The sequence below is a fragment of the Crotalus tigris genome, unplaced genomic scaffold, assembly GCF_016545835.1.
Source record: "Crotalus tigris isolate CLP2741 ecotype Arizona unplaced genomic scaffold, ASM1654583v1 scf7180000018783.1386937, whole genome shotgun sequence".
Classification (NCBI taxonomy): Eukaryota; Metazoa; Chordata; class Lepidosauria; order Squamata; family Viperidae; genus Crotalus; species Crotalus tigris.
Window position 1 is genome coordinate 62,001 of NW_024097198.1, and position 14,635 is coordinate 76,635.

At 48.7% G+C, this 14,635-nt stretch overlaps 1 protein-coding gene across 11 annotated transcripts in view; it reads left to right on the forward strand.

The window, feature by feature from the left end:
• GSE1 (Gse1 coiled-coil protein) overlaps positions 1 to 14,635 on the forward strand; it is a 103,524-nt gene that overhangs the window by 57,694 nt on the left and 31,195 nt on the right. For all 11 annotated transcript variants that reach the window (XM_039356001.1, XM_039355997.1, XM_039355998.1 and 8 more), the window contains 2 exons: positions 178 to 396; positions 11,039 to 11,238. In XM_039356001.1, the coding sequence (XP_039211935.1) occupies positions 178 to 396; positions 11,039 to 11,238 (419 nt within the window). The remainder of the gene's footprint in view (positions 1 to 177; positions 397 to 11,038; positions 11,239 to 14,635) is intronic.

The window sequence follows — 14,635 nt, forward strand, 5'->3', positions numbered from 1 at the left end:
CAGAATTATTTGGGCAGCCAAGAGGGCATCTTTCCTCCTCTCCTCCTTGTTCCTTGCTCCTTCCTCTCCATGTGGATCTTCAGCACCTGGTTAGCTCCTCATGTGTGTGTGTGATGTGTGATGTGAGTGTGATGCCTTTTCTTCCAGTGATGTGGATTCTTTTTCTCATTGTTTCAGGCATGAGCCATGAGCCAAAGTCACCCTCTCTAGGAATGCTTTCAACCGCCACCCGGACCACCGCCACCGTCAGCCCCCTGACCCCTTCTCCTATCAATGGTGCCCTTGTGCCCAGTGGCAGTCCGGCAGCCAACAGCACTTTACAAGTCCAGGCTGTGCCCTCCTCCAGCTTTGCCGCCGCCTTGCGCAAACTAGCCAAACAGGCTGAGGAACCCAGAGGTAAGAGAGAGGGAAGTTGGTGGTCCGTTGGGTTCGGAGATAGAGGGGTATGCCAGCCAAGCAGGGCAAGTAACTTCAGTAGAGACAAGAGGCATCCCACCCCCTCTCCAATCTCAGTATCTCAAAGGATCTAGCCCACAAAGTCCTTAACTTCTCACCAGCTTTCTTGTTCGTCCTTACTCTTACAAGTCCTCCACGTTCACAAATGATACAATTTCTACTGCTGGCGTCATTCAAAGGTGAATAGCCAAAGGTGCCCTTGAAATATGTTATTGATTTATTTACTTACTAAATATATACAACGATAGCATTTAGGCTTATATATCACCCCCTGGCACTTTACAGCACTTCCTGGGCGGTTTTACAATGTAAACCATATGTGCGTCTTGCCCCCTGGGTCCTCAATGTACTGACCTTGGGAGGATGGAAGGCTAAGTCAACCTTGAGACCCATCAGGATCGAACTCCTGGCTGCGGGCAGAGGTTGCCTGCTATGCTACCCTTGAACCACTGCACCAAATGTGTCTGCCTCCTCCAGACACAGTGCCCAGGATAGACATTCCTCCCATTTCTCCGATAGATCTCGATTCCCAAAGGGAAGGGCCAGAGGCTGAGGACCCTTGGGGACCTCCGCAGCCAGCCTGCTTGCACCTCTGAAGACAGAGAGGGATAGAAAAGCCGCGTCCTTCTAGAAGGACATCCGGTGCGCCAGTGTCTAATTCTGGAAGGAGGAAATTGCTAGTTCAGGACTCGCCACCGCCAGCAGCGGCACCGTTTTGCAGAGCAAGGCTGGCCGCTTCTCCAGCCCCATCATCTGCGGAGCCAGCCAGGTCTGCTCCTGGCACTCCTCGCCCGTCGCTCCTTCCTCCCCGCTCAAATGCTTGTTTTATTTTTAGCCATTGAATTCTCTTCTCTCCCCCGCCGCTTGATGGGCTAATGTCTTTCCTCGGCATTGTGTCTCGAGGGGACAGTTTAAAAATTCAATTCAGACAGAGTAATCCAAATGCCATATCATTTGTTGTACCCCCAGAGAAAGTCTGGAGTGAGCAGAGGAAAAGAATGTGTCCTTTCCCCTGCAAATATAGGTCTCGTTGCCGCTGCTATGCTTCAGTGAAATTTTATTTTTCCTCGGGCTCCTAAATCTGTTCTTTCACCATCCAAAGCTTCTCCGCTAAACGGCTGCTGCTGGGTGCCGGGATGGTGAAATGCACATCTGAATATTTTGCTCTTTAATGGGCTGTTTAACTGGGGCCTGGTTGAAGGTAGGAGCCAGCAGGAAGAGATGGGGATGGAAGTCAGCAGAGCAGCAGAGAAGCTTGCTAGGGGGAAAACAGGAGGAGGAGGAGGAGGAGGAGGAGGAGGAGGAGGAAAAGAAGAAAGAAGAAGGGGAGGAAGAGGAGGCGGAGGAGGAGGAGGAGAAGGAGAAGAGGGGAGAAGGAGAGGAGGAAGGGAAGGAGGAGAAGGAGAAGAAAAGGAGAAGGAGAAGAAGAAACTAATCTAGATAGGAGGAATAGAGAAAAGGAAAAAGAGAAAAAGAATAATTTAATCTAGGAAACGAGGAGGAGGAGAGGAGGCGGAGGAGAAGAGGAAGAGGAAGAGGAGGAGGAGAAGGAGAAAAAGAAGAAAGAAGAAGGGGGGAAGAGGAGGCAGAGGAGGAGAAAGAGAAGGAGAAGAGGGGAGAAGGAGAAGAGGAAGGGGAGGAGGAGAAGAAACTAATCTAGATAGGAGGAATAGAGAAAAGGAAAAAGAGAAAAAGAATAATTTAATATAGGAAACAAAGAGGAGGAGGAGGAGGAGAAGAGGAGGAGGAGGAGGAGAAAAAGAAGAAAGAAGAAGGGGAGGAAGAGGAGGCGGAGGAGGAGAAAGAGAAGGAGAAGAGGGGAGAAGGAGAGGAGGAAGGGAAGGAGGAGGAGGAGAAGAAACTAATCTAGATAGGAGGAATAGAGAAAAGGAAAAAGAGAAAAAGAATAATTTAATATAGGAAACAAAGAGGAGGAGGAGGAGAAGAGGAAGAGGAGGAGGAGGAGGAGGAGGAGGAAAAGAAGAAAGAAGAAGGGGAGGAAGAGGAGGCGGAGGAGGAGAAAGAGAAGGAGAGGAGGAAGGGAAGGAGGAGAAGGAGAAGAAAAGGAGAAGGAGAAGAAAAAACTAATTTAGATAGGAGGAATAGAGAAAAGGAAAAAGAGAAAAAGAATAATTGAATCTAGGAAACGAGGAGGAGGAGGAGGAGAAGAGGAGGAAGAGGAGGAGGAGAGGAAGAGGAGGAGGAGGAGAAGAGGAAGAGGAAGAGGAGGAGGAGGAGGAGTTTAATCTAGTCCAGGCTAGAACTACAAGTCAGAGTTCTCTTTCTGTTTAAATCTTCATTTGCCTTGACCTTTGAAAGCAAAGGTGTCCTCTTCCTCTGGAGCAGAGGCCAAGCAGCCACCACCTTAGAGGAGAAGACACAGAAAGCTGCCCTGCCCAGCAGCCAGGGCAGATGCTCCCTGAGGTCCCATCTTGAAAGGCAACTTGCTACCCAAGATCGGTCCTCTCTGGAGGCAGCAGCCTTGAGTGGAGGGTCCATGTCTTTATTGCTGAGCAGCTGTTCCTCTGCAAATAAAAGAAAAAAAGGGGGGGGGAGCCCAGCCCAGTCTGATGGCAAATGTTTCCCCCTCTTGATGTGCAGATCTGAGTGGAGCAGAAGAACCAAGGTGCCTCCTTCAAACCTTGGGCAGCTTCACACCCAGATTCCCAAGGCTAACAGGAAGGAAAACCTGCTATGAGCAGACACTTATGGAAGGATGGGGCGGATTAATGGCTTTTTTGCTCTTTCTAAAAGTTGGAGGGGGACTGGGGAGCCAGGAAATTTCACCTGTGCCTGCTGCATTGCTTTGGAGAGCAAAAAGTCCTGTATAGGCCAGCTGAAGCCAGAGGCTTAAGACCCAGGAGTCAACAGATGGCTTTCCCAGCAGGAGAAGGATGAAATGAAATTGTCCTTCCTGGCTCTGTTAAAATCCATGGCTTGCAGTTGCCAGCTCAAGGCCCCTTTGAAGTGGGGGGCTCCTGACGCCATCGGGAATATCCCACCACCCCTCTACCTTCTGCACAGCATCTCGCTGACTGTTTTGGTATCCTAGATCCCATAGTGGCTGCTTTGTTATGCCACCACGTCTGTTCCTTTCAGAGGCGTCTTTCTTCCCACAGAGGCTTCCTTGTGTGTAGCAATTATCTCAATTGGAGTTGAGAGTCAATGAAGAATGGCTGGAATGCAGCCCTGGGTCTTTGCTTGCAGGTGAGCAAATTTGTGCTCTCAAGAAGAGCCAAAGGCAACCTTCCCAGAGCAGGAAACAACTTGGAGGCTTTTGAGGATTCAATGAAGCTTGGAAAGCGGAGGGGGGCTGGTGGTTACTCTCACCTTTGCAGTGTAATAGCCAAAACTGCATTTCCCCCCCCCCACCCCCATAGAAGCAATCTCTCTAGGTGCCTGCTCTGCTGTATAGATCCATCCCATATGCTCAGGCTGGGGCTCAGAGCAATTCTGAATAACAGAATAACAGAGTTGGAAGGGGCCTTCGAGGTCTTCTAGTCCAACCTCTGCTCAAGCAGGAGGCCCTATACCATTCTAGACAAATGGCTGTCCAGTCTCTTCTTGAATACCTCCAGGGATGGAGCACCTACAACAGTGGTGGCGAACCTATGGCACGGGTGCCAGAGGCGGCACGCAGAGGGCATGCGTGCCGTCGCCCCAGTCCTAGGCCTTCAGCTGGGTTTTATAAAACCTTTTCCCTTTAGGCCTCCGCTGCCGTGTGCAAAAAAAAAAAAAACAAGGTTCAATCAATCAATTTCAACTTCTTGCGGGGGGGGGGGGGGAAAGATCTTGCAAAGTTGGAATTGATTGATTGAACTTTTTAGTCCCACCCAGTTTGCCGTTACCACTGCAGCCACGCCCACCCAATGGGCCACGCCCACCCAATGGGCCACACCCACCCAGCACCCGACGATGCATAAGTGGGTTTTGGGTTGCAGTTTGGGCACTCGGTCTCTAAAAGGTTCGCCATCACTGACCTACAAGGTCTGGAGGCAGGTTGTTCCACTGGTTAATTGTTCTCACTGTCAGGAAGTTTCTCCTTAGTTCTAGGTTGCTTCTCTCCTTGCTTAGTTTCCATCCGTTGCTTATTCTCCTGCCTTCAGGTGTTTTGGAGAATAGCTTGACTCCCTCTTCTTTGGGGCAGCCCCTCAAATATTGGAAGACTGCTATCATGTCACCCCTGGTCTTTGTTAGATTAGACCCACCCAATTCCTGCAACCGTTCTTCGTATCCTTTGGCCTCCAGCCCCCTAGTCCTCTTTGTTGCTCTTCTCTGCACTCTTTTCAGAGTCTCAACGTCTTTTTTTATATATCGTGGTGACCAAACCTAGCTTGGAAAGGGAATAAAAAGGAACTGAAGCCTCCCAGCCTTCATGATGGCTTTGCCTCTCCTGGAATTGAGGTTGTAGGCAAGCAAGTTGCAAAGCAGCTGAACGTTTCCAGCCTCTCCGTCAAAGGAAGGCTAAAGCAGGCCAAGCTAATCAGACACTTAAATGCTACGAGCCGAGGAAAAGAGGCAGAAAATGTATTATTGTGGGGGAAATTACCAGCTCTTTCTTCAGAGAGTGTTAATCATCGGCGTATGGCCTCCCTCCTTTCCTCTTCTCCCTAAAGGAGAAATCAATTTGAGAAATGCTATAGATTAGAAGATGCTTCACCTCTTCTTCTCTCATCTTTCCGTTCCCTCCCCAATTTTCCCCACGGGGAAGGGTAGGCTTCCCAATCCCCTTTCTCCCTTCCCTCTCCCGCTGCTGAAGGCTTAGCCCATCAAAAGCCACATTACAGGATTTGGACATTGATTTCCTGAAGCGGGCCTGCCTTCCGCCAGCCCCCCCCTCTCTCTCCCCCCTCCCGGTGCCGTAATTTCCCCTTTGCAAACTATATACAAATATCTACCCCAGCAAGATTTGGTTGGAAGTGGAAAAAAAAAAAAAAACGGAGGAAAGCTTTTCTTCTTTGTTGATTTAGATGTAATGGCGGTATGATTTGATGGCGGGGGGGGGGGGAGAAGGAAGAAGGAAGAATCTCTTTTTGGTCTATTCTGCCTCTCCGGGTTCTGGCAATAGTTCAATCTAGGGATTTTTAATGCAGGATTATGAATAGCGGGAAGCAGCGAAGGAGAGGCAGAAAGAGTGAAATTTGAAGAGAATTGATGGAAAGGCACATTGTTGAGTGACAGGGTTGTTTTGTGCACAGTATCAAGCCAGTTTAAATGTCTTGGTGAAAGGCAGATCCAGAAGCTGCGTTTTCAAGTGCTCATCCAGGGATAATAACTTGACATATTGAAGAGAGAGTTCGGGATTGGTGGATATTTGGCTATTATTTGGGGGGGGGGTCTCCCTAGTTAACTTTCTCTGTTGTGTTAAACGGAACACTAGAAATTTGGGGAGTGAATCCCTGTATGTGCAGCACGGGGAGGTTAAATAAATATTAAATGCAAACTGAGTTTAAAAAATCCCAGGCAAAAAGCAAAAACCAGCATTGGAGAAAAGCCCAGACTCTATTTTTAATTTGGATTAGAGGAGCAAAACTGGGTGAGTGGGAGTGAGTCTTCAGGAATGCAGGCCCTCAAAAACACCTTTCTCAAAAGGGGAAAAAAACCAGAATTGGGTTTTTGAAAACAAGGCCACACTAGTGAGATGTTAGCACTGTTGGCAGGTAGATTACCTGTTCCTTCCTTGCGCAGTGGCTTATAAAACTGGTGAGGAAAGAGCAGAATTGAGCACTCTCAGGATCTGTGCATTTCCATTTTCCCCACTTGTCTGCTGGTAGCATAACCAGTTGTGGGGACAGGAGCGCCCAGCACTGTGGTTTATTTATTTATTTATTTATTTACAAATATTTATATATGGTTTCATGTTGTTGGGAGGTGATCCACTCAGGTTAAATCTCTTGCTGGGTGAACTGTGCAAGACTCTCTTGTGACCATTATCTGTGCAAGTGTGAAAACAGCCACTTAGAGGATCTAACCCCAAGGTAAAGGACACATTTCCAGAGTGGGCCTCTGCCAAGGACGGCTTATTTAATTTCCTGTAATCAATGTTATCTCCTCTTTTACCATATCTATCTTTCCCAAGACACTTCTCAAAAAGGGAACCCAAAGCAATAAAACAGCAGCTGGAAATTGCTCCCGATCGAATTATTTAAAAGTGCATCAGCACAAAACAAGGGTCAATGGGAGAAGAGTCAACAGCAAGAATAAAGTCAATCGTTAAAGTCAATTGGATTCAAAATCCCATCTCAAAATAGAAGGAGTTGGTCGGGCAGATTTCCACAGGGAAGCAGAACGTTCCTTTCATTTCTTCAAGAGAGGACCCACCACCAACAAGGCTGAGCGTTCAGGACAATCGAGAAGACCCTCAACAATTGGTCATTTTGACTTCTGGATTTCAGAGATTGGAAAACCAAAGGCCAGAAGGTCTATGGCAGTGGTTCTCAACCTTTTTAATGCCGCGACCCCCAACTGGTCGTAAATCGAGGACTACTCAACTGGTGCAGCACCGTTTGCAGAATGGGACTTTTGGCGGGCTCAGCAGGGCAGAGACAGCCTGGACAATTCCTATTGGCTCTTGAAAGCCAATAGAATTAGACTCTATTCAAGAGAGTCTATTCTATTGGCTTTCAAAAGCCAATAGAATAAAAGGGAGTAGCACAGCTAAGGAAAGGGGGAAAAAATGGCGGACTGCGTTGTTTGGCAACCCCCGTGAAATGGTCGTTTGACCCCAAATGGGGTCCTGACCCACAGGTTGAGAACCACTGGTCTATGGAGATTCTCCATCCTCCAGGTCATGGTTGACCCAAAGGTGCTTTGTCAAGAGGCTACTGGGCTTTCTTGTTTTTCTTTGAAGACCTTTCACTTCTCATCCAAGAAGCTTCTTCAGCTCTTGATTCTTTCATTGAGAAGTTGGAGCTGTAAATTTTTCCTACATGGTTCTGAGAAGGTCAGAAAGAGATCTAGAAAACCACCCGGAGCCCAACTGAGCATAGAAAGGCTACCCTCTCCTAGAGACAGGAATATTGTGTCTCTTGCTCAGTAGGCAACACAACTGCCATGTGGATCCAAGGCGACAACTGGGGTGCTGCACCTCTGGGGTCTCGGAAGGGCACAGCCTCCTCTTTGCAAATCCATTCTCTTTCATCTCCCAAGAGAAGCAAGTGGAGCTTCTGAAGCAGCCAGGAGAGGGATGTGTGTTGGTGCATCTGGTTAGTTAGCATGAAACCTTTTCGGAAACAGGAAGCTGCTTAACATATTTATTGATATCAAATGGATGTTAATTGAGTTCTGGGAACTCAGAGAGTTCAAAGTGGCTTTGTGTGTGTTTCTGCCTAGATTGGGGGGGGGGGAGGGAATGTGTCAGCGCTGTTTTGGTCCCTCAGAATAAGATGGAGGGACAACCTGCCAGTTGGGTAGATTCTAGAAAACACAAGTACAGGGAGTCCTTGAGTTAATGGCCGCAATTGAGGTTGGCTTGGCTCCGTCCTCCCTGCCTTAGCCTCACTTGCTGATCCTAGCAAGCAGGAAATTAAAAATTCCAATCTGGTCTGAAAAGCTTATTCCAAAGGAAAATGTACCTTATCCAGCAGCCTCTGGGAAGAACATTCCCTGGTCCTTTTCCAGTTCCCAGATGGAGCTTAATTGTCCCCTTTATATTTGGGTCCAGGAATTGACATGGCATGTATCTAAGGGCAGGGATTTAATAAAAGCTGTATTTCTTGCTTTGGATGATCAATCAGTCAACCAGAATAGAACTGGAAGGGACCTTGGAGGTCTTCTAGTCCAACCCCCTGCTCAAGCAGGAGACCCTATCCCTTTTCAGACAAGTGGCTGTCCAGTCTCTTCTTAAAAACCTCCAGTGATGAAGCACCCACAACTTCTGACAACTTCAATGGTAGGAAGAAAAGTTCTACAATCCAATGGCATCTCATGGAGCTTGTTTTGAAGGCCACTCTGAACAGTTCTGAGGCCACCAAATTCAACCCACTTGGTCCAGGGCTGGCAGAAAAAGAGTCTGGAGGAGTAAGATGGCCTCCTCCTCCTCCTCCTCCTCCTCCTCCTCCTCCTCCTCCTCCTCCTCCTCCTCCTCCTCCTCCTCCTCCCTTGCCCCATAGTCCCAGCCCAGAGATCCATATATGGATTGACTTCTCCTGGAAGCGTGAGGAGCACCTCTGGGATTTGGAAAGATGTTCCTTCTTCAAAAGGCGGGGCATTGGGGCCCGAATGTGAGCAGCCACGTTTGCAGATGGCAAGCTTCAGCAGGTTCAGATCCATGCTGGGTCTTGTTCACTCTCCTCCCCCCCTTGTCCCCTCCCTGCCTGTGTGACTTCCGAGGGTCTCAGCTGTTAATTACCTTTGCCTGTCAGCCTTGCCTGCTAATCTGCTATCAGTGAATGGAAAGCAGGAGGTCAAATAACAAAGGTGATGGTGCCACACGGTGCCTCTTGTCATCTCCAAGCCCAGATTACTTTCATTGAATAACTCCTGGCTGAATACTGCCAGTTAATTATAACGATCACAAACCCTCCCTTTTTTCAAGCCACACAGTGAGAATTAAGGGTTCTGAAGTAAGACTTTAGCTTCATTAATTGCCCGCTTCTTTGTGATGGTATTGACTGATAAGGCTCTTGGTGGTGAGTAATGGCTTCCCAGCTCAAAGGGGATTAAGGCTGCTAATTGTTGTCAGCGTCGCGCTGACAAGATAGACTTCGGTGGGTGTCAAATCCATATCTGCGGCTTCCTTTGTCAAGAGCCAGTAGCATCGGTGCTCTCCAGAAGGAAGTAGGGTGCCAGAGCCAGGGAATAATGAATAAAGCACCGTAGCCATCATCAGTAGAAGGTTGAGGGGGTCTTCCTTTGCTGCCTTCAAGAGAGTAACCGTTGTCTTTCAAATGCAGATGGACTGCTGGATCTTGACTTGATGGGTTTGTTCTCCTATGTTGTGCCATGTGTTTTGGGACAACCATGACCTGGATGACTGAGAATCTCCATAGACATAAGTCATTTTGCCTCTCTCTCCCCCCCTCTCTCTCCCACCCACCCACCTCCCTTCTATCACTCTCTCTCTTTGTCCATCTGTTTATCCATCCATCCATCCATCCATCCATCCATCCATCCATCCATCCATCCATCCATCCAAATGTTTTCTGGAAAACAGGAGGACATGACCGCCTTTCCAGCAGCTTTGTTTAGATGCTTGACCATTCCCCTCATTGACCAGGTCATCTCTGGTCATCTGCCACTAACTCCCCCAAGTGTTTCATTTCTTGAAGATCCAGCCAGCATTTTACAAACTAGAACTTGGCATGTCCTGGAAATGTCCAGGGACATTGGAGTTGAGTACAAAGGCATTCATTCTTAAGAAGGTACATACGTGGGATGATGAAAGAACCGGTTTTGTGACTCATTTGTCATTCCTTGCTCTGTAGGAGAATCATCTTTCGTTAACTCTCAGCTCTCCTCTGCTTCAGTGCCTCATATCTGTACACCCAGAGAATTCCTTGAAATATCTTTTCTTTGCAGTAGGCTTGTCCTGAAGTACCCACAGAAATATCACAGGAGAATCCTCATTGGCGTCCTGATAGTATTTCTGCAACAACCATCCTCTCCTCTATACATGTCCTTCTCTGCTGTAACTCCAAGGTGGATGTACTTCAGATTCATCCACTGTTTTCTGCAAATCATGATTAAGTCTTGCCAAAGTCTTTTTTTTAAAAAGAGGGTTTATTCTGTTTATCCAAAATCTCATCTCTTTCAGTAACAGAGAGCAGGTACCAACTAGAATGTGAGGCTCTACTGGGATGCTAAGAGAGATGTCTATATCCTACCAGTCGCAGTAACTTCTGCTGTGGTGTTCGGGAAGCATTTCCATTCCATTTCCATCTGGCTGTCTTTTCCCTTTCCCGGCAGAAGCCATTTTCTTTTGCCAAATGTTACGGAATCTAAGCTGAAGGCCTGTTAAGTCTGGGCAGCAATCTGGATTCACACTGGAAAGAAGGTTTTGGAACTCCAGGGCATCTGTTGGCACCTTCTTTGAGGAGCTGCTGGCAGAAGCTGCTTGAGTCCTCCTGGAACACCACTTCTGTTCAGAATCCAGATCACAGCAGAGGCCTAATGACCGTGGAGCGGGAACGCTTGATATGAAACCAGCGTGATCAACCAATAGCTTTTGATGCCTCTGAACCCGTGTTTGGAAGATGTTCTTGCCGGGTTAGTTTTTGAGACGGTTGAATAGTGGGAGAACTTGCCAAACTTCAGTTTCGGGTCTTGCTCTTGTTCCACCAAGTATCAAATATTGACTAGTAACTCAGGGCTCCTTGGTGCTCTCTGAGCTTGCTTGTCTTCTTGCAGACATTTCATTACTCAAGCTAGATAACATCATCAGTGCTAGTCAGGGCTAAGATCACTGGCACTCGTGATGATGTTACCTAGTCTGGGTAATGAAATGTCTGCAAGAAAACAAGCAAGCTCAGAGAGCACCAAGGACCGCTGATTTTAACCACGAGCCACAAATATCCTCCTTCATTGGAGACTAGTCGCTGCATCAGCTCTTCCTTCCTAACGCATTTCTTTCTCTGGATTTTAGGGTCTTCAATAAGCAGCGAATCGTCTCCAGTTTCCTCGCCGGCCACCAATCACAGCTCTCCGGCAAGCACGCCCAAGCGAGGACCCATGGGGCCCCTCATTGTTCCTCCAGGAGGGCACAGTGTGCCGAACACACCTCCTGTGGTCACCATTGCACCCACCAAAACTGTAAACGGCGTCTGGAGAAGTGAAGGACGACAGGTGAGTCTCCCCTGTCCAAAAAGGCTCCTCTTGGGAGAGGATTGGAGTGTTGGGTTTGTTTGTGTTTGGAAGGGAGAGGGAAAATGTGGGAAAGAAGGGGGGATGAAGAGCATGCGGAAGGAGAAGTGACGCCCGAGGTTACGGTTGGGAAGCCATAAGCTAGATTTGCGCAAAACGTCCCCGACAAAATATAACTTATCCCTCAGTTGTAGCAAATATCTCTCAGTTTCTCTCTACTATTCTGCGAATTGTAAACCTTTCCCCTATGTTGAATGAAGAAGCCATTTGATCCGAGCAGACCAACCAAGTGCACGGAGCAGAGATTTTAACTAAGGAACATGAGAATACAAAGGAAACCTTTACTTGCAGCTGAAGGGACAGACAGATAGAAAATATTAAAACTTGCACTGAAGAGGCTCTTGGAAGCAACCTTTGGAGCTTGGGAGGTCACTGGCAGGAGGCCCCTTACTCTACATCAGCGGTTCTCAACCTATGGGTCGCGACCCCATTTGGGGTTGATCGATCATTCTTCGGGGGTCTCCAAAGAAGGTGATCCGCCATTTTCTCCCAGGGGGCGCCACCGTGCATGTGTGCCGCGCATGGGGGCGCCGCCGCGCATGCGCAGAACGTTTGTGTGACGGGGGTCGCCGTCACACAAACGTTGAGAACCACTGCTCTACATCAAACATCCGGTGGGTCTGTGGTGGCCTGCTTCAGATTGGGTCAGTCTTTCTAACCATCTAATACAGTGATGGCGAACCTTTTAGAGACCGAGTGCCCAAACTGTAACCCAAAACCCACTTATGCATCGTCGGGTGCCGGGTGGGTGTGGCCCATTGGGTGGGCGTGGCTGTGCTGGTAACGGCAGACTGGGTGGGACTAAAAAGTTCAATCAATTCCAACTTTGCAAGATCTTTTTTTTTCTCGTGAGAAGTTGAAATTGACTGACTGACTGATCGAACCTTTTTTTTGTTTGCACACAGCGGCAGAGGCCTAAAGCAAAAAGGTTTTATAAAACCCAGCTGAAGGCCTAGGACTGGGGCGAGGGCACGCGTGCCCACAGAGAGGGCTCTGCGTGCCGCCTCTGGCACCCGTGCCCTAGGTTCGCCACCACTGATCTAATACAAGCCCTGAATATGCAAGACATCCAGGCTCATCCCTGTGACAACTGTTATTGTCCAGTATCTCTTGAGGACTTCCAGGAAGGAGAGCACATACTTTCTATGCAACAGTCAATGATCACTCTCTAGGTAACCATTTTCTAAGGTTACGTCATGTGAGAGAAAGGCCTTTTAATATTCCCCCGAACATTCAACCCAATGGCATCGTCCCGTAAGTTAATTCATCTTATTTGGACCTTTCAGATAACCAAAAGCAGTACTCTCTTCTTCCTGATAAATCTTTAATGCAGTGGTGTCTCCCTTCCTTTTTTTCTTCTCTGTTTCCTTCCGTGTTTTCTCCTCGGGCTTCAGGGCCCACAGAAGGAATGAGAGTCTACAATCTTCTGGAACTAGGCTGATTTCATAGCTCCCCCCTCCCAGGTTTCCATCTGTCTCAGCTCACAGCATCTCCTCCGGCCACAGCTATTGCAGTGCGGAGCGGAGACGCTGGTTGTGGGCTGAATTCAGAACAAAGGCTTTCTTCTTGCTATCCCCAAAGGTTTATTGATTGTCTAGCAGAGCCAAACCAGTCCCTTGAACACCTGGTACAGCGTGCCTCAACCCGATGCCCTCTTAATGCGCTGGGTTAACCGCTCTGGACTAACTAGAGAGGCTGAGCATTGGTTAGCGACACATCTGGAGGGACACCAGATTGCAGAAGCCTAATTTAAGGCAACAAAGCACATCGTGTATTTATGGCAGAGGTTCCCAGCTGGGAGAAGACAACACCAGCCTACCCCGTGTTTTGGATTAAGCAACAAGTAGAGCATAATAGCTTCTCTCATCCGTGCAGACACACACCCTGTCCTCTGAGGCTTCTTCCCGCATCGGCCCAGACTGTCTGGCTATATTTGCTGCTTGCAATTTTTTTCCCTCCTTCCCTCTTACTCTCTCGCAGACAGTGGCAAAGAACTGAAGCATTCACTAATTAAGAATCATTGTTGGTGGTTATCCTTCCCTTGTATTTTACCCGGTTTCCCAGCGGGATCACAGCACTTGGAAATACTAATTAAACCACAAAGAGAAAAGGAGAGGGAGGGGAAGAGAGAGCGTCTCTCCAGTGCTTGCGAGCCGTACAGATGATGCCCCAGCAGAGAAACAAACATGCACAAAATACACACACGCATGCACAAACAGAGAGAGAGAGAGAGAGAGCTTGATCTTGAAATGAAAAGGTAGCCTTCTCAGGCCTGGTTTGCAAAAAAGATGAGGAGAAGAGTGAAATGCAATATCCTGAATTGAATAGACCGGGATGAATATTCAGATATTCAGAGTCTCTTCACTGCAACAGGATATTGGGCAGGCAGAATGAAGCCAAAGAATCTCTCCTAAGCTGTGGTCTCTTTGGGGGTTGACCCTCAGAGACCCCTTGGGCATCCAGGCTACTGGGTGGCTTTGCCATTCCCATCTGTTGCCACCATCCTTTCCTTGGGTTTTCCTGAGCTTTTGAAACCCAAATCCATCTTTCCAGCCCTCCGTGTCTCTTTAGGCAGCAGTGAGCCAGCATTCTCGTCTGGTCCCCCCTCCTCCGTCGCCCCCAGCCTTTTGGTGAGGCGGAGTCTCCCTCCTCCCCATGCTTGGCCCTCTCTTCCTCCTCTCCTGCCAAAACCCATCGCTTCAGATGGAAGCTCTCTGCCCCTGGAATAGGCCCTCACCCTGGAGAGGAGGCGATAATTTATCTGCTCCAACAATTTGAAGCTAATGAAGCCCTAATGCCACCAGGGAGCGCTCTGCGGAGGAGCGGGAGCGGGAGCTGACTCAATGGATGCTGTGAGCCATCTATCCTCGTAGAGAGTAGAGAGCGTTGATGGAAGCCTCCGCTCTTTCTCGGGGAGGCTGGGGAGAGGAGGGGGCCTGGTCAAAGGAGGAGTGGGTGGGAGGGGCAGGGGAGAAGAGAAAGGCTCCAATCAGTGGCCGGTGCCCATCCATTAGAGGCGAGACGTTTCCGAGAGATCAAACAGTCTTTGAACGGCTGGGTGGAATGAAGAATGGTCTATTTTAAAGCTAATAGGCCATGTCTCGGGGACATTGCACAGGGGGAATGATGGATGGCGCTCCTTGTCCTGGCCCTGCCCTGCTCACCATCTTCCCACCCTGTGGAGACGCATCTCAAGCTACAGCAGAGACGCAGCAGGAAAGGCTTCTCATTCCCTTGCTTGGAGCTGGTCCTGCCTCGGCACCTTCTTGCCCAGCCCAGCCCAGGTCCATCTTCAAGGGCATCAAATGAGTCTTTGCCT